Source organism: Microtus pennsylvanicus, chromosome 8, assembly GCF_037038515.1.
Source record: "Microtus pennsylvanicus isolate mMicPen1 chromosome 8, mMicPen1.hap1, whole genome shotgun sequence".
In the NCBI taxonomy this organism is placed as follows: Eukaryota; Metazoa; Chordata; class Mammalia; order Rodentia; family Cricetidae; genus Microtus; species Microtus pennsylvanicus.
This window is the reverse complement of record NC_134586.1, coordinates 61,401,731-61,421,801: the sequence shown is the minus strand read 5'-3', so window position 1 is coordinate 61,421,801 and position 20,071 is coordinate 61,401,731. Positions and strand designations below refer to the sequence as shown.

Here is a 20,071-nt window from a genome sequence, read left to right as displayed (position 1 = left end):
CACCTTATTTGTTGTTTTGTTTTTAAAAATAGTGTTGATCCTAATAAGTATGAAGTGGTGTCTATGGTTTTGATTTGCATTTTCCTAACAACTAATGATATAATGCTGTTTACACTCTTCTGTGTGGTTCCTGGGCATAGTATGATCTTCGGGGAAAATGTTTCTTCAAATCTTTCCTGTTTTTCCAAAATGGAAAAACAAAACCGTCCTGCTATGTAGCCCTGGTTGGCCCGAGGCTCACTGTATAGACCAGGCAGACCTCCAAGTCATGGCAATCCTGCTGCAGTCTCCTGGGTACTGGGATTACAGGCAGGAGCAAGCACCTTCCGATCCTCACTTCTCCCTAAACGGGATTGTCTGTCTTTGTACTTCTGGCCTGAAGACTTCTTTAAATGTACTGGACACTCGATCTTTAGCTAACACATGACGTGTATTTGTGATTTTCCCCTGTGCAGCTTGCTTCTTTTTGATGGCATCCTGAGAATTTGTACATTTTCATGAAGTCTGAATTTGTTCATTGTTTTATTGCTTGTTCTAGTGTGACATTTAAGAACCTAAGAAATGGTTGTAGAGGCCAACCATGATCGTGGAAGCTTATGCCAATGAGTCCTTATGAATGTTTTCAAGTTTTGCTTTCACTTAGGTTTCTGTTTCATTTTAATTGATTTGTGTGTATTATGAATGAAGTCTCTGAGCTTCCTTTTTTACACATAGATATTAAGTTGTGCTAGCATTGTTTGAAAACATCTTTTCCCATTGAATGGTCTTGGCACCGATGTTGAAAAATAAGTTAATCACAGAGTGAGTTTATTTCTGTTTGTTTGTTTGTTTGTTTGTTTGTTTGTTTTGTGACAAGATCTTACTATGTATTCCTGGCTAATCTCCAACTCCAAGAGATCTGCCTGCTTCTGCCTTTCTGTGATTAAAGGCATGGACCCCCACTCCTGGCTGTGGGTTTATTTTTGTACTTGAGTCCCTTTCTTGGGTCTCTAGATGTGTCCTCCAGACTTGGCTACTTATTTTATACTTGGGGCTGTAATCGAGTTCCATGCTATTTAGATTGTAGTTGAAGATTTCAGGTTTGTCCCTTTGGGACACTTTCCCATTGACTCCTGTGTCTTTAAGATGTTCTTGTGTTGCTTACATCCTGCTGCTGTAACAAATACCTGAACAGATCAACTTAAAGAGTGGAGGATTTGCTCTGACTCCTGGTTTCAGGGGTTCCCATACATGGGCAGCTGGCAAGGCAAAATAGCATAGCTATGTAAGTATGTGAGAGAGGAGACTGTCCCTCAGGGGCTAGGAAACGGGCCAAGAATACAGATGGAGCGACAATCTGTGCCATTCAAAGTTAAATACATTCCCAGATCTACCTCCCTCTATCTAGGCTCACCTCCTAACAGTGTGAACTCATCAACAGACTAATCCATCAGTGACTTAATGACCCATCACCTCTCAGAAGTTTGGAATGAAGCCTTCAGCACATGAGTCTTTGGGAGTTACTTGAAACATAAACCATAATACCCCCCAAACTCTTGATTATTTTCAAAATAGGCATTTGGATTGCACCCAGGATCTGACACTTGCTAGCTAAGGCAAACACTTCATAACTGAGCTATATCTCCAACCCTCTTTATACTTTTTATTTTGAGATAGGATCTCACTAAGTTGCTCAGGCTAGCCATAAATTCCCTGTCATCCTAGCAAGCCTCAGCCTCCCAGTAGCTGGGACCCCCATACCCAGCCCCCTTGATTTCTGGTGCGACAAGACGAGGCAGCCTGTCTGGTGCCTCTGGTCAGCTCCACAGTTGTCTTCATAGATCCTTAGTGTCTTTTATTGGAGAACGATACCTTCAAGCCAAAATCTAGAGCTGGAAGTGTCATCACGTGACTATAGCCCCAGCATTTAGGAGATGAAGCAGAAGGGTTAAGAGTTCATGGCCATCTTGGGTTACATACCATGACACCATCTGAAAAAAGAAAAAAGAAAAAAAAAGCAAGATCCAGGTAACGAGGGAATTATTGGGGAATCATTGTTTTTCCCCTCTCAGCAGAGAGAGCTAGATATAATGTTACATGTAATAACCCACACTAATACAAATATCTCTAGTGGACTCCTTATCCATGTGCATCTGTAGGTGTGTATACATTTGTGCGTGTCTCTGAGTATGTACGATGACTTCATAGTGGTGTCACCAGCTCTAATCTGTCGTTACAACAATTACTCAAGCGTTTCTTATTTATTTGGAAACTAGGTCTCACGTGCCCCTGAATTTCCTCAGATTTACTGTATAAGCCAAGGTTAACCTGGAACTCCTGATCTTTCTGCCTCTACTTCCCTGGTACTGGGATTACATATGTGTGTCCCGCACACCAGGATGGAACTCAGGACTTTATGTATGGTGAGGAAGTATAGCCCCCCCCCCCCACACACACACACATACCCTGAGGACTCTGGTCTCTCATTCCCAGCCATGCACTAGAAAGTATAGCCCCCCCACATACCCCGAGGACTCTGGTCTCTCACCTCCCAACCATGCACTAGAAAGTATAGCCCCCCCACATACCCCGAGGACTCTGGTCTCTCATTCCCAGCCATGCACTAGAAAGTATAGCCCCCCCACATACCCCGAGGACTCTGGTCTCTCACCTCCCAACCATGCACTAGAAAGTATAGCCCCCCCACATACCCCGAGGACTCTGGTCTCTCATTCCCAGCCATGCACTAGAAAGTATAGTTCCCCCTACACATACCCCGAGGACTCTGGTCTCTCACCTCCCAACCATGCGCTTATCTATCCAGTCCTAATACAGTTTTCAGAATTGTTGATTCATAGATTTCACTTTCACCTAGATTTTTATTTTTAATTTTTTATTAGTTCTCTAAGATTTCATACAATATATTTTGATCGTATTTACTCTCTCTCCCACGACTCTTCCCAGATCCACCCTTCCTTCCCTACCCACCCAGCTTTTTTTTAAATTCTTCAAGACCAATTTGTGCTGCACAAATAGTCTTGGAAATGTAGTCTTCCACTGGAGTTCAAGGGCTACACTTAGGGTAAACTATCTCTCCCGGGAGCTATTGATTGCCTAAAGTGCTAGAGCTAGGGATGGAATTCTGAACCCAACTCCCTGTCCATGTTGGGAATTGTTCTAGGCTTCAGCTTGAACATGCTTTGTGCATGTTGTCACAACTGCTGTGAGCTCATTGTGGTATACGCCTCTTCTGGCATTTACATTCTGCCTGCCTTTTCTTCCACAGTGATTCCTGAGCCTTGGAAGGAGGAGTAGTATGTTTCCTTTAGGGTCGAGTATACCACCCTGAATGAGCCAAATCTCATTTGATTTTTTAATGTTTTAAGATTTATTTTTAGTTATGTACAGAGGTGCCTATCTGTATGTGGGCTCCCAAGGAAGCCAGAGGTGTCAGAGCCATTGGATCTTGAGTTACAGATGGTTGTGAGGCACCTGGTGTGAATGATGCCATCTAAACTTGGCCCTCTGCAAGAGCAACTAGTGTTCTTCATCACTTAGCCACCGCTCCAACACCGATTTTAATTTTTGTGTTCTCTCTCTCTCTCTCTCTCTCTCTCTCTCTCTCTCTCTCTCTCTCTCTCTCTCTCTCTCTCTCTGTGTGTGTGTGTGTGTGTGTGTGTGTGAGGCAGAGGTCAGAAGACTGTTTTCAGGAGTTGCTTTTCTTCTGCTCTGGGATCTAGTGACTGAATTCAGATTGTCTGGCCTATGTCACGAATCAGTTTTGGACCCACTATGTCATCTTACTGGGCCTACTTTAACTTATTATTTAGAATAGATTCCATTATCCAGAATTTTGAAATTTTATGTAGTTTGTTAGTCTTTTCCTTTATATCCTTGAGTTTTATATCTTGCCTACAAAGCACCCCCCCGGCCCAATTCTGGGATGATTTTAGTCTTACTTTATATTCAGATATTCAAACTAGTTGGATTTTATTTTGAGCCATAGAAAATGCAGGTATACGTTTTTTTCTATGGTGGTTATCTTAGACCCTAGATACCAACTATTACTAGTCCTTTTCTTGTTGGGGGTGCCTGTAGACTGTTTGCTGGCCCTGTATTCTAGAAGTCTCTTTGTCTTTGAGCCAGTGTGCGATCTTGTTAACTCACTGTGGTATCCAGGAGAGAGTCTCCCACTGTAACCCCTCTTAAGTGCCTCTCAGCCCTCCTGTGTGTTTAGCTTCACAGAAGTTTATCACAGTTAATTGTAAAAATGAACTTGAGATTTGCCTGGGTTCTTGATGGGCATTGCATTGAATTTATTCACTTTGGTAGGCACTGACACTGAATTCAGTCAGTCCCTCTTTAGGTCTTCCTTTATATCATTCAGAAGTTGCATGGTTTGTTCTCAAATAAGTCTTGTATTATTCATGAATTTGCCTTGCTCCTGGGAACTCACATGGAGAGTCACAGTACCCACAAAGAGTGTGCTGCTGTTTACATCTAAGAGAGGCGCTGAGTATGGTTGTGTAGTATCTAAACACACTGATTACTACGCTTTTCAGACCTGATAGGATTTTAACCACTGGTCCTTGTGGTCTGTAGAAAATGGCAGTTCCCAATTCCTTTCTCAATCAAAGAACTGAGTATTAGTAGGGGGACACAAAGGACAAATCACTTTACAGAGGAAAATCCTTGAAAAAAGTACAGAGACATTTCAGATTAATAGACAAAATTGGGAATCAAAAACTGGAAATAGCCACAGACTTGAGGAAATGTCAATAAATTAAAACATAAATAATGTGAAGGATGTTTTATACAATTTGTAGAAATATATCTGGAACCTAAGAAAAATACTATTTTAATTACTTGTGTCAGAACTGAATGTATATACATATGTAGAGAAAGACATAAATACATGATGCAAGTTGAACCAGGAAGATAGAGGAAAACCCCAAAGCCAAGCAGAATGGAAAGAGGAAGAGAGCTGCTTCAGAGTTGTGGCTAAAGATTATTTTCACATTTCTGAATGTTTTCCCTATCTACTTGACAAAACCCACAAGAGCACATGCAGTAATAGAATAATAGTCCAGATTGCGTGCTCTGGGCTGCAATCAAAGTGCTTCTAGCCCCTGTTAATGATGGGCTTGCCTAGAGTCTATCAAGTTAAGAGGTTTCTTCTGCTCCCAGCCATGTAAGTTAGTACCTGAAGTTTCACTGAACGCTAGCAGTGCTCCTTCAGCCTGACATAGAAATGTCCGCTGGTAAAATAATGTCCCTTTGCTGAAGCCACTGTTAGTTCACTTATGGCTTTGCCCCACTTAGTCAAGGTGCTATTATCTTGGTGAACTTCTGGCTGTTGTTTGGTAATATTAAATAGGGCTTTTGTATAAATATTAAAGGATAAGATTTATTTACACCCTCCTCCTCTTCCTCTTTTTCTCTTCTTTTGAGACAAGGTCTCAGTATATGGCCCTGGCTGACCTGGAATGTGATACGTAGACCAGGCTGGACTCAAAGAGATTCATCTGCCTCTACCTCCAGAATAATGGGGTAAAAGGCATGCACCACCACACAAAGCACTGTCTGTGCTTTCTGGTGTCTTCAACAACAGAATTTTGTGTATGCAATTATGTGTTTCTGTGTGTGCAGAAAGTTATTGTTGCTTGAGAAATCTTACCCTTTGCTTCAGTGTACCAATAATTATCTATTTCTTGATGGAGTATGAGAAGCTAACTTCCTTTTGTGAGGGCTGATGGGGAGGGGCTGTGGTTCCTGCAGCTATCAGACTAGGGAAGGAGGAAAAGCTGTAGGAATGAGATGATGTAACCTAGGCAAACAGAAGACGAAAGAATTGAGTGTGTGCTGTCTCTAAACAAAGTCTTCCACAGTGTGAAGATGCCTGAGGATCCATGGCGGTGGGGACAGGGATAGAGGTTACATTCCAGAAGCAGCATGAAGACAAGGACATAGGTCAGGGGTAGAGCGCTCTCCTGCCATCCCTAAGGGCCTGGCTCTATCCTGAGCACCACAAAAATAAACATAGACGTTTCTGATTAACTCAATAGTCAGAAGGCAGGAAAATGATAAAGTAATGTTGATTTCGAAGAAGAATTAGTTTAGGAAGTGAAGAAGATGTCTGGTTTGATGAAGGTTTCAGCTACTTGGAGGCTAAAGCCAGAGAATCAGGGCATTAAGGCTTGCCTAGGCTAGAGAGCAAGGGGGTAGGGTGTGGTCACATTGCTGAGATCACCCTGTCCAGTCATCTTTCCCTCTTGTACAGATAGAAAAGCCCAAAACACAGACACAGCCTAACTGCCTTCATCTTCCCTCATATCTGGTCCTTTGTGAGATGCTCAGCTGGAAAGTGCTTGCCTTGCAAGCATGAGAATCTAAGTTTGATCTCCAGACCCACGGAAAAAGGAAAAAGGACATGGTGGCAGATGCTTGTAACACCAGTGTCAGGGCAACAAAGAGAGACAGATTCCCTTGGACTTGCTGACCAGCTAGCCCCGTATGCTTGGCAATTTCCCAGCCAATGAGAGACCCTGTCTCAAAAAACAACATGGATGGTATCTGAGAAGGAATGACTTCTGAGTGTCCTGTGGTCTGTACATCACATACGTACACACTTGTACACCCCACCCCTAACCCGCACACATACCTACAAACTGTGGGTCCAGAGTTCATCGACATTAGAGGAAGTATTTTCAGGCAAACAGATACGGGCTTGGTTAGAGGCTGAAGGAAACACCTATTGAGAAATAGATAAAATGATTTAAATAGAAATGAGTGGGGTCCTGGAGTATCCAAAAGATAGAAGAACATGTGTCATGACCATAGAGAGATGTCATTTACGTACCTGAAGTCTTTTAAGTCCCTCACTAGACAAGAATATAAAGTAAATGGCCTGGCTGCACAGCTCTCACCTCAACCCACCACGTTCCTCTCTTCCCTCGTCCTTCCCCTTCCCCAATAGTTCACCAAGATAGGTCACTGCATGAATGAGGAAGGTAAAAATGCCAGGCTGGTCTGTGCCAAATGTTCTAGAATGCCAGGAGCAATCTGGAACTATTCAGAAAAGCTGGGATAGCAGCACTGGATTTAAAAAGTGAGAGTTTAACAATAGGCAAGAAGAAGGGAAGCAAAAGTGAAAAGAAGTAAAGGGATGTGAAGGGCGGCTTTCGAGGCAGTGGTGTGAAGGCTCGGCTCATGCCATACCCACCACACTGAGCAGATGCAAACTCAAAGCCATACAGGACTGAGAATGGGAAACCCTTGCCCCAATTTGGTAAATGTGGGCTAGGCAGTACTTCTGAAGAGTCATCCAGCAGAATAAAACCTATTTGAATATGCACACCTCCTAGAGTGCCATGAGCTCACTCTGGGTCAAAAACCCAGAGAAAATGTCATTTTTTACCCAGTCTGTGGCAAGCGACAGAGGACTCTAGGAGTCTTTGCAGGGCACAATGTGCTAGACGGATATTTTGAAATAGTGTGCCATAATCACAAACAGTCAACTAGACATATGTAAAGCAACGTGGATAGAGAGTTCTTAAAAACACTGTTTAAGACACTTGGCATGCAAGGGCAGACTGATCTCTGAGTTGGAGGCCAGCTGGTCTACATAGTCCTAGGGCAGCTAGGGCTGCATCATGAAGCCCTGCCTTAGAAAAAAACAAAACAAGCCAGGCGGTGGTGGCATATACCTTTAATCCCAGCACCTGGGAGGCAGAGACAGGCAGATCTCTGTGAGTTCAAGTCCAGCCTGGTCTACAGAGGGAGTTCCAGGACAGGCTCCAAATCTGCAGAGAAACCCTGTCTGGAAAAAAAAAGAAAGAAAAAAAAACAAAACAAAAACCGCCACCACTGCCACCAAAACCCACTATTTAATTTGAAAGATCAAAACTGAATCAAATGATACCTGTGGTACCAGGTCACCATGTAAGTCAGAAAGACAAGCAACACAGTTGTCAGGTTCAAATCCATCATTAGGACTTATACCAACACATAGAGCCTGTTTGCAGGGGAAGCTGAAGGAGACTACGAGGACACATGTCCTGCTGAAATAAGTGTACACAGAGGAACATAAAGATCTATGTCCCATCTGAGGTCCCAACAGGACATGCTGAACAGAGTTCAGGGCATTCTCTCCTGTCCTACTGAAGAGGCTGCATTGGTAAGTGACAGGGTCCAGAGCGAGGACCAGGAGAAGGCTGGCAGACACCAGTCTAGAAGAGAAGAGTGATCTGGTCCCTGAGATCAGCATGGCGCTCCCATGGCTTTAAACAGAACAGAATACTATTTCAGAGGATCTCTGGTAGCCTAGGGGCTTATGGAAGACTGGGATGGCCAGATATTTAAGAGCCTGCTGTAAAATGACAGCCAAAGCTACAGATGATAAAGCAGAGATAGGGTGGGTGGGTGCCCAAGACTGGAACCCTCTAAACCAGTGCCGGAACCCACAGAAATTCACTTCCTGCTGGAAAGGAAGAAGTTACTGACATTCGCCATTTTGATGACGCCAAAGGCTATGAAAACTTCCAATAACACAGCAGCCCCTGTGAGATGGTGCTCCCCACCCCAGCCCCATCTCTCCTCCAGACTTGGCTACTCTGGTATGGTTCTGAGACTCTGGTTCTAAGCCTGACTCTTACCTTGGCTCCAAAGGTGATCTTGGCCAGGTTATACCTTCTCTCTGGGCCTTGGTGCTTTTCTCTTTTGTGAGTATGTGCTTTCTTTGCCTCCATGTTACTGTATTTCCCTAATAATGGCCCCCAGGAAGGAAATCTTGACCCCCTCCTCAAACCCCCAGGTGTCTTCAAAGTCCTGACACCCTCCTTAATCTTCTAGCTCTGAGACCCCACCCTGGAGAGGAGGAGCTACAAATTGGGATGGTAATGGCCCTGCTGATTACATTAAGGGGTCCTAATGCAATATGCTCTCGTGGGGACCATCCATCAGATCAGAGGCCCTCCCCAAGTCCCTGCCACTCCAGTCACATTAGTGAATCAGCCCATTTATCACTACAACACACCTCCATGGAGACTGGCCTAGACGGATGAGGGGCCAAATCAGATTTATGAGGAGGAATCCTGGGAAAAAAATCAGTCCCATCCATCTCTCAGACACCAAAGAGGGAGCCCCGGTCCCCACTCCCTCCAACGCTCCATAGGGGAAGGGGGCAATGGTGCTAATAAGGAAGCCAGCCACATTGCCTTTGTCTCCTGAAGGCCCAGCACAGCCCTGGAAGCGGCTTCTCTCCCAGTTCTGTTCTGAAGCAGAGCCCCTTCCAGGACCAGCAAACAGCCAGCACTGCTCAGCTTCTGGGGATCCAGAAGTTCTTAGGTGTGGTAAACCACAGCAAGCAGAGGGTGGGAGACAGAGTTGCAATCACTGAGACAAGGCTTCAGCCCCGTTTCCGTGGAAAAGGACGAAGGCTGTGCAGAGCACTCGTTGTAACTTATGCTGGGTAGCCAGGCCACTCCTGCGAGTGGGAGGCATGAGGAGGTGCAGAATGGGGTGGGCAGTCAGAACTGGGCACTCCTTTTCGGGTGCTATGATTCATGGGCCCTGATGCTTGTTTGATTTGAAAGACATTATTTAAGAAACTCATGCAGAATTATGACAAAAGCAACTCTTTTGGGGCCATGGAAGGATCCTGTTCAGGGTCCCTAACGCTTCAGGCTCATTAACCCTGAGCCAAAGGGTTTGCACTCAGTATCCTAAAAATACTCCCAAACAGCCTATTGCCTTAGAGGCAAGGTTTATCTTCCCTAGTTTTACAATAAAATGAAACTAGGTCCTGCCACACACATCCGTCATCCCAGCACTCAGGAGCTGGAGGCAGAAGTGGGAGAAATTGGACATCATCTTAAAGTACATAGCAAGTCTGAGGTTAGCCTGGATTCCATAAGACCTTTTCTCATGTCTAGGACTGTGAAGCCCGTAAGTGGCAGATGCTGATAGGCCCAGGTTGGTAGGCTAACTTCACTGACCTGGGCCCCACTGCCAGGAAAGAGCCACAGGACCACGTAGCTCAGTCCCTGAACCAGTTCCTGCAAAGAGGGAGAGAGGGGTCAGAAATCCAGAGATCTCATGAGCAGTTGCAGGGATGCCAGTGAGCACATGGTGTCCAGTAGAGATGTAGGGCCCAGATCTCTTCCCCAGGGTTGACACCTGCCCTGCAGACAGTGCCTAGTCTCTCTCATGGGCCTTACCCAGCCTGGGGCCAGGACCTTAGTAGCTAGTACCATCATGTAGAAGCCTTGCTGAAGTATCACCATCCCTTCCCTCTCCCTTGTGGGGCTTCCCACCTCTAGTCTCTAAATGATGGGAAGAGTTTCTACATGGTAGAAGAACCTTTGCAATAGAGAGCTGAGGATCAATGATGGGACTCTTTCAATGCCACATTCTCCTCCACACAGGGAGCAGCCACTCACTAACAACCAAGTGCACATGAGTTCTCCCATCTGTCTTCCATGCCCCAGACCTCTGAAGCCCTCAGACAGCACCGCTGGAATAGCCGGAAGCCACTGAGAACCTGTGACTCAAACCAAACTCATGACCTTGCTCTCAGTCTAACCCTAAGTTCCCTAGCTCAGGACATCTTATTGCCACCAGGCACCCAGTTCCTCAACTAGGGCTCCTCCGTCTCCCCCACAGTTGCCAGATTTGCTCACAGACCGCACTTCTGGAACCCGTGCCCTCTCCTGTGTCCTCACTGTGACCAGCTCTTGTGTTCAATGTTCTGGATTTAACCCACCTTCTGGTCCAGAGCCCCAGGAGTGCAGCTAGAGCCACTTTGGCCAGTTGCTGAATTAGCCTGGGTCCCCTCTGTTAGGTGGGGTTGCTGGTGTCTCTAGCTCCAGGCTACTGTGAGTCTACGAAAGCCTACAGGGCACACAGAGCAGCACTTTGTTGTGTGTGCTGGGGTTAAGTTATTCTTGTCACATGACTTCTGCTTTTGTCTCCTCTATCCATTCTCTGCCCTGTTGAATCTCCCGTAGATGAGGCAGACTGTCTCCATTGCTCAGGCTGCTGAGGCAGAGTGGGTTTTGAATCCATGTCCAAACGACTCTGGTGTTCTTGCTCTCAGACAAGCTACCCACCTGTTTGTAAGCATGAAGAACACATGAATGCAGAATAGTAGAACAGTGAAGAAGGAATGAGGCCAGCAGAGTAAGAACTGTTTGGGGAGGGGTGTGGTTGAGACAGGGTTTATCCGTGTAGTCCTGGCTGTCTTGGCACTAGCTCTTTAGACCAGGCTAGCCTCGAACTCACAGAGATCTGCCTGTCTCTTCCTCCCGAGTGCTGGGATTAAAGGAGTGCACCACCACCACTTGTCCAGACTAAGAATTATATGAGCATGTCCAAGAGGCCCCAGATGCCTGCAGAGAAAGGCTGTTGTCGGGCAAAGTTGCTGCAGGAAGTGGGGGAGGAGCTGCATAAGAAACATGGAGTTTGGAGATGTTGGAGGAGACAGGTGGTAGAAAGGCTGGAGTCCTTCCAAGACTTTTTTGACAAGTGTGGCCTTGGAGGAATCACAGGCATTCTTAAAATGGTGCAGACGCAGCAAGAGTAGCGGTAATGGGGGAACTTACTAAGTATGGTTCCTCTTATCTTCGGCCACCACACCAGCGTCTGGTGAGGATTAGGTAAAGTTGGAGCCTTGGGTACTCAAGTGAGATTGGAGCTGGGGTGGGAGAGCTTGAGTTACCACAATGTCTGGGATTCTGACAGAGGGGCGGGGAGAGGGGTGAGATTGCAGGAACAGAGGCCATAGACGGCTTACCACACCTGAGAAGTCTGTTCAATGCATGCTCTAGGGGTCCCCAGAAGCTGAGCAGCGCTGGCTGTTTGCTGGTTCTGGAAGGGGCTCTGCTTCAGAACAGAACTGGGAAAGAGGCCACTTCCAGGGCTGTGCTGGGCCTTCAGGAGACAAAGGCAATGTGGCTGGCTTCCTTATTAGTACCATTGCCCTCTTCCCCTATGGAGTGTCGGAGAGAGTGGGCATTGTAGAGAGTGGGAGAAGTAATCTGTGAGCATTGTAAATTTGAGGAACCTGCCAACTTGATCTCCAGTTTAGCTGGGGGCAAGGATACTAATCAATGAGTTAGCTTGGAACAACAGCTTGGGAACAACACCCAGCAGGGTGGGGAAAGCAGGGGGGCCTTGTTTCTCTTTCTGTTGCTTTTCTCCTAGATTGTCTGTCTGCATCTGGTTGCCACTCTCTCCTCTGTCCCTACAATTCAGCGCTCTACATACCCTCCTTCAGCCACAAACCAACCCTGCCAGTCCGTGCCTGTCCATTCAGACATCCTGGTAAGAGACAGAACCTGGATTAGCAGGGAGAAGCCACCCCATCTCTGTCCCCACTATGTCCCTAAAGAGAAGCTGGCCAGAAGGGCTGCAATGGAGTGACCGCTCTGAGGATGCTCCCCTGGCACAGGGACCAGGAGGGAGAGCTTGTGAATCCTGACAGCCCAGGAGGGAGGAGGCTGCACTCTGGCTTGTCTGATTCAGCCTGTGCCCAAGTGAACAGAGTTCCATTTACAAATCAGCACACTTGTATTTCTGGGAGCCCTGGGATTTCCGCAGCTCCAGAGGAGGGTGGAGGAAGCAGGTTGTAACGCCAAGCACTGTGCAGGCAGGTCCACTTCACGTTCTGTCCAGCCTTTTTCTGCTGGTGTTTTACCTTCCACAAAAGCTCTGGGTTCCCTGTCACACTTTCTTTTTTCTCCTTGGATCCTGATTGTCCTTCAGTCCTTTGTCACTAAGTGTAACTTGATAAACTGAGCAGAAACACACTACTGTCCCCATCCTTTCAAAAACCGTTGCCAGAGAAAGCACAGGGGAAAGAGATCTGATGTCTTTGAATGGACTTTAAGCAGGAGTGCGTGCAGGCGCACACACACTCACACACACACACACACACACACACACACACACACACACACACACACACGAGAGAGAGAGAGAGAGAGAGAGAGAGAGAGAGAGAGAGAGAGAGAGAGAGAGAGAGGCTCATATGCATACCAGGACATAGAGTTGCCTAGGGTGGGAGGAAGTGGAATCCCAGACTTTTGTTCATGGGTCCTGGCCCTGAAGTCCTGGGATAGATGCCCTCCCAGCTCCCAGCGACTCCCCTCATTGCAGGCCCTGGTTGCAGCCGCCCAGTGGGCGGTGCCAGGGCAGGTTTTAGGCTATAAAGGGCTCTTGGCTCCCTGGGTCTGAGGGAGCGCCATCGCTGCGACAGTGTCCCTGCCAGCCACAGCCAGCCTGGGGCACTGCCCATACCCCATCGCCATCGGGCAGGCTCTTCCTTCGGACACAACTCTCGGTTGTGCTCCTTGAACCTTCGATCGGCAAGTCCATTTTCATATTGCTTTGGACTGGGTTTGGGTGTGGGGCAGAAGGAGGTCTGGGTTTGGGGGCTCTGATGTGAGAGGATGGGGAGATTACCACTTCTCTATAATAGTTTCTTCTGGGCAAGGTGTCTGGAGCTGAGGCCTCCCCAGGTGAGGCGAGCAGTGACTTTGCTGCCTACAAGGGAAAAGAGAAAGTTCTTCCCCAGGGGACTATAGGTGGGTGGCTGAGGGGCTCCTTCTAGCCAGGCCTGTCTGCGGAGTTGGGAGTGAGGGGTCGGGCTTGTGCCAGGTTGAACATTTTGCATGTGGACTGTTATTTATTTTTTAAAAACATCAAGAAAAGAACTGGAGGTACCTGGGTGTGGGTGCAGGGTGGGGGCAAGTCTCCTAAGGGACAGAGAAAAATAAGGAAGGAAGGCCTAGTGATAAATCGGCAGAAACCTAATGCACCCTTGGACTTGGTGGCAGTGATCAACAGGGTGGCACCTCCAAAGAGTCTGGGGAGTAGTGGGGTGCAGGTAGGAGGTAGTTTGAAAGGGATCCTTGAGTTCTCTGCATAGCCAGACACCCTAAAGTCATGCTGGAGAACGGAGCATTTAGCTCTGCAGGCTCCAGAGAGGCAGTCCCTAGCACTGGGGGTGATTTTCATAATATATTGGACAGCAGGGGTCCAGCCCCTCCCTCAAGAGCAAGGGCACACTCATGAAATGTCCTCTAACCTGTCCTTGAGTTTCTGGGCACCCGAAGGCTACCACTGACCTTGTAGCGCCTGTTCTGAGGGAGGGCACAGAGCGGCTGGAAGGTGGGCAAAGGCACAGAGAACAATGGGGCAAGAGCCAGAATCCAGGGCGAGGGGCCGCTTCTTATTTACAGGGCTTGCAGTTCCCACCTAAGCTGTACAAAAGGGTTGGGCAGGACCTGCTTTCCCAGAACTGTTACAGGCAAGGGACTAGGGCCCTTTTAAGCAGGGTGCAGAAGGACCTTAGAACAAAACAGAGCCAGCCTGAGACCCTGGAGAGGAGAAAGGGAAGCGGTTGAGATGAGCTTCCCCAGAGCTCCTTGGGTCTAGCCGGGTAGTCAGAGAGAACTCTGGGGTAGAGTCGTCACTTTTATCCTTCCGGTCGCACTGTCCCAGACCTCTGGGAGACACGGGGCAGACACAGTTGGTCCGTAAGTGCCCGGCGTGCTTTCCACCGCCATCGCCTGGTCTCTTTGTCCCCAGCTTCCCTTTGTTCCCATTTTTACTCATCGCTGGCTAGAGAAATGAAAAGTTTTGGGGTGAAGAGATTAAAACATCAACCAGAAGAAAAAAGTCAGGGCCTACATTATGCAAACTGAGTATAAAATGGAGGATTTCCTCTGTCCAATAGAGTGTGTCCCAATTCAGGGGACATGTGCACTGGTAGGAGAGGGTGTAGAGCAAACTGGGCACTTTTCTCAGCAAGCGGATATACAAATTCCTTTAAAAACAGTGTTACCCTGCAGCACCATGTGCAGTGTGTGGAAGGGAGCTGCTGGGTAATGGGAATGCACACGGAAGGGGCACGGAAGGGGCACTGTCCCCTCTGTGTGCACAAAGCTTTCTGTCCCGAGGAGTGGGCCTTGAAACAGATCTGAGCACAGGGACTTCTTGAGTCCTAGAGGAATTTGCCTTGCTCCTTGTCTTCAGACTCAAACAGTACTTGAGGCCTCCCTCCACATTCTCTCAGGCCTCTCTACCAAGCCGTGCAAAGGTCACCCAGGCAGAATTTCCCTCTACCCAGTGTTCCCTGACTGAGGTTCCCATTTGCTCTGGCTGAGTTCAAAGTACCTGGGGCACTTTGGGGACACTCCCTGAATCCAGGCAAGAGTTAGAGGCCCTAGATGTGCCAGGACTGTGGAGAGGATTCTGTGAGCCACACAGAGATTACCGGCACTGGCCTGCCCATCTGGATACAAGCAGATCATTTCAAGTTCCCGATGACGGATGTGTTCTCACCTCGAGCCCTAACCTGCCTCAGGAGACTTCTGGGTTGAGTCCTAGCTTAGGGACAGTCTGGAAGGCAAAGGCTGTACTCTGTGGTCTAGGGTGGACCTGGAAATGCTTGTCTGTACAGAGACTCAGCCTGGAGTCAAAGACAGTGTGTACCCGTGACCAGGATTCAGGGTTAATATGGTCAAAGGTTTGTTTTAGGAAAGGCTTGTGCAGCGAGCCTCCATCTGGCACGAGCACCAGAAGTCCACCCAGGGCACTACCAAATTGTCTCTTCTGTGAATGTGAGCAGCAGAGGTGGCTCGTGGCCTCCCTCTGTGCAGCTGGCCTCTTCACAAGCGCTAGGCACAACCTTCGGGCCAGCCCGCAGCACCTCCAAGAAGCCGTGTATATCACCACTTGTGTTTCTGCCTCTCTTCTCGGTACTCAGTGGGACGTGAAGAGAGACACTTCCCATTAGGAAATACTGCAGCTGTTGCTGTGGGCTAAGTGTCCCCGTGGACACTCTCCAGGACCTCACTTGGCAGCTCAGCCGCAAGGAGTTAGAATTCCCTCCATGTTCCCGCCCCACTTCACACTTGAGTGGGAAGAAAGGCCAGGCAGAGAGGAGCAGAAGAGTTCCCAAAGCCAGAGAGTGGGAGGACGCACTGGAGAGAGTGGACTTTTGACCCCAGAGTGGGCAGGTCCTGTGGTTTCGGTTCGGTGGCTTAAATGGGGCACTTCCTGGCTATGGATGGGCTCTCGTGTGTATGCCCTTGTATAGGTTCAGTCCCCGTTTCCATGCCTCCTCATTGTGTGCCTCCATCTGCCTATGCCAGTGACCCTCTGCCCACAGGTGGATGGCCCAGTGGTGGGTTTTCCCGAAAGCCATTTCACCTGTTTCATCAGGCAAAATGGAAGATGGTACTTTTGGGAACCTGGCCATATTTTTTAGGGTACTTCAAGACAGCAAGGCCCCTGAAATTTCCCCAACCAAACTCTGCCACCATGACAAAGAGATTGGAATGCTGCTGGCCTCATTACTTTTGGTTGCCAAGCAGTCGTGTAAAGTCAAATTTCCCCTACATGGACACCCCCCCCCCCCAGCTCTCTTATTTCTGGGGCTACAGTGGTCCTGAGTGGTCCTGATAGAACTTACTGAGTGTCCAAGTTCCAGCTGTTCTGTGGGGTGGACAGCCTAGGTATTTTTAAACTGGACCTCTAGGAATGCCTTCAAATTGGCAGTTTGGAGTTGGTGTTTGGCTAAGAAAAGACAATTAGTGAAGGAAGCTAGGATGCTGTCCCCTGCAGATGTAGTACTACAACTATCCACCAGGTGGGGTTCCAGGGCAAAGAGTGAGCACTAGGAGCTTGAGCGGAGCTTGCCGAGCTCTGCACACCCGTTGCCCGCCTTGTCAGAGTAGGCAGCGCTCTCGTAGCAGCTCAGGAGCGCGCGTCTTAGCGACTTTAGCGCATTTTCTGCTAGTGAAAATGCAGATCAAGTTCTGGATGCAGGGGACGATTAACAGGGAAGTGTGGGTTAGTTTTCTTTACAAGCCCAGCACTAAACCACAGTTGGGGTGCCTAGGATGATTTATCATTATTTTCTCTGGGAGTGTGGGAGTGGACCTAGAGAACAAGAGGGCTGGGGAAAAACTGGAGGCACGGGACAGGGAGAGCTACGCGCTACTCAGGCAGATGTCGGGGCGCTGGTGTGCACACTCCGTCCCAGGCTCTCAGGAGAGGTCATGTAACTGGCAGATCCATGGATGCGCAGACACAAGGAAAGACTCCCAACTCTCCACCAACGTCGGGTCGACGTCAGGCGGGAGCACAAGCAGGTGCGGCCTGGAGCCACAATCACACATCACAGACTCACGCTCTGGGCTCCCTGTGGCCGGGATCACAAACATGTTTACTTATTCAAACGTATCAATGAACGTTTGTACAGGCCTCCTGGTTGCAGGGGCCACTGCATTTGTCTCAGGCACTGGACGTTTTCCGGGACCAGTATTGCAGTTAGTTAGGACAATGCTGGCTGCTGACTTGTAACTACAGAATGGGTGGGTTGGGGGGGGGGGGGCGACTGGGGTGGGAGGGTGTCCTCGGAGGTGTTGGAGAAGAGTTCAGCGTCGGTAGCCCGGGACAGACACAAGACTGGTGACCCTCCAGGCCTTCTATGGTAAGAGACATGTGGATCTTGACAACTGAGGTTTGGAGAAGCAGAGATTAGGAAAATAAGGACCCTGGCTAGAGGCAATTGGGAGGGAATGACACCTACGTAGTACTTGCAGCCTGCGGGGACCCGCGGAATCCCGCAGGATAGGCTACCGGTAGACTTCTGGCAAGCCCCAACCGATGTGGGCAATTCGACAAGGGCCTTCCACGAGGGGACTGCGGGAAGCTGGAAGACGGGTTCGGGGACCCAGGAGGGAGAAAAGGCGGGAGCGAAGTAGCTTAGTAGCCAAACGGGCACCAAGAGAGTGAGCACCGCGCTCGCTCGTGTGTCTGGAGTGTGTATGTTTGTGTGTGTGTCTGTGTATGGTGTGTGCGCGCGCGTGCGTGTGTTCGCGCGCGCAGGAGTGTGTGTGTGCACGCGCGCGGGGGCGTGTGTGTCTCATCTCATCCGTCCGTAGGTGCTGGACTCGGTGAGACGCGGGCGAGAAGGAAAAGAAGGCGAGAGGTGAACTGAGTTTGATCCTGAGGCGCCTACAAGTGGGTCCCCGGCGGGCGGCGGGCGGGGCGGCTGGGCGGGAGGCCGGCGGGAGCTCACACGCTCGGCAGCCGGCCGGCCTCTCACCACGCCTCCCGCTTTGTGAGCGCGCCCAGGGGGGGAGCTGGCCGCAAGCCCACGGCGCGCCTCCCGCCTCTATATAAACACACGCATCGCCTTGCCTTGGATCAAATCAGATTGAGAGACGCTTTTCAAACCACCAGCCCTGAAGTCCTGCCTCCTGCTTTCCCCCTCTTTCATCCCTTTTTGCCGTTCTTTCTTTCTTTCTTTTTTCCCCCTCCTCTCTTTTCTTTTCCCCAACAGCAACTCCAGAGCCAGAGCCGAGAGACTGCGTCCCGGGACAGACTGCCTTTTCTTAATTGATAGATAGCCGGGCTCGGGTTTTCCACCTCCCCCCTCAACCCCACCCCGCCTCACCCCTCCCGCCCTCCGCCGCCGCCGCCCCAGCGCCCGCCTGGGGCTCTGTCGCCGGCTGCGTCCCTTCCCGGCTGCGTCCCGCCGACTCCGCGCTCGCGCTCGGGCCAACGCGCCCGCCTCGCCCGCCTCCGGGTGCCGCGGCGGCTCCAGCCTCTGCACTCGTCTCATCTGGGGAGCCTTTTCCCAAGCCCCCAAAGTTTCTGGGTTCGTTGGAATTTTTGCATTCCGATTTTTTTCCTTTTTATGCACCTAGAAATTTTGAAGGTATACTTTTGATAAATTGACCGCACTTTCCGCTAGCTCTCGGTTCCCCTTCTTTTTGCTCCCCTCGCTTTGAGCAGGGTAGGGAGCTTCCGAGAGGCTTCTGGTGGATAAAGTTTTCCAAAGTTTTTCTAGTGTGATGGTCGAGGGGAGAGCAGGCTCACCAGCTTGACTCAGCTCCATCTCACCTCCCCAGAGCAGCCCTAAGCCCGCGTAAAGGGACAAACAAACAAACAAACAAACAAAGTTACACCTCGAGTCGCCTCGTGTCTCCTCTCTTCTTCCAGGAAATCTTTTTCCTCCCTCTCTTCGATCACCTCGCAGCCTTCAGACCCCTTCTCTGGGCCCCATCTCCTGGGTTTCGCCCGAGGGGTGCCAGGACCCCCGGCCGCAGCCTCCCCTCCCCCGTCACTCTAGTCCGGCCCTCCCCTCCCCCTTCGCGGCCCGCACAGCCAATCCCCCGAGCGGCCGCCAACATGCTCTTTGAGGGCTTGGAGCTGGTGTCGGCGCTGGCCACCCTCGCCGCGTGCCTGGTGTCCGTGACGCTGCTGCTGGCGGTGTCGCAGCAGCTGTGGCAGCTGCGTTGGGCGGCTACCCGCGACAAGAGCTGCAAGCTGCCCATCCCCAAGGGCTCCATGGGATTCCCGCTCATCGGAGAGACCGGCCACTGGTTGCTACAGGTAAGCGCACTCTCGCCCAGCTGCTCCTGGAGTCCGCTAGCCACGGCTGCCCGGCCAGGGGGCGCCGGTAGCTCGGACACTCGGACGCATGGACTAGCTGGTCCCCGCCCCGCCCCTCTCTGCCTCAGTCGGCGCCGCCTGGGTTTCCCCAGCTCTCCAGCAGTGCGGATCGAAGTCCTCGGGCGCCGGGTGAGCTAGTTCAGAGGGCTGATGATGGGGGTTGGGGTCGTGAGGAGCAGAGACGGCTCCCAAGTGTGGTGCGCCTGGGCTGCGGGCGCCCAAGTCTGGAGTCACCGGTGTCACTTAGCTTTCGTCGTCTCTGAGCTCCAGTCTGTGTTAGCGTCCTGAGTATCTACCTAGACGCTGAGAGGTAAAAGAAAGGGCCAGTGGCAGCTTGGAATAGCCCACACTAAGACCCGGGCAACATCCTGCAGTGTATCCGGCTCAGGTATAATTGGGCTGATATAAGGTGCTACTCACAACTCTGTGTGTGCCCGTGTGCGTGTGTGTGTGTCCGCGTGAGCGCGCGCGCCTGTGTCTGTGTGTTATGGTGGGAGAGGAAAAAGGTAACCTAAGGGAAATTCGAGGCAAGAGAGCTGAGAGCTCTCAGCTTTCGGGGAAAAGGGTCTGTTTGCTTATTGGGTGGGGACGGTTTAGCAGAGGGAAACTGGGAGAGCTATGC

The 20,071-nt window shown here is 49.8% G+C and overlaps 1 protein-coding gene across 2 annotated transcripts in view; it reads left to right on the top strand.

Moving 5' to 3' along the window:
* Window positions 1–20,071, top strand: part of LOC142856324 (exocyst complex component 6B) — a 523,494-nt gene that overhangs the window by 487,764 nt on the left and 15,659 nt on the right. For both annotated transcript variants that reach the window (XM_075983673.1, XM_075983672.1), the window contains exon 21: window positions 18,997–19,389. In XM_075983673.1, the coding sequence (XP_075839788.1) occupies window positions 18,997–19,389 (393 nt within the window). The remainder of the gene's footprint in view (window positions 1–18,996; window positions 19,390–20,071) is intronic.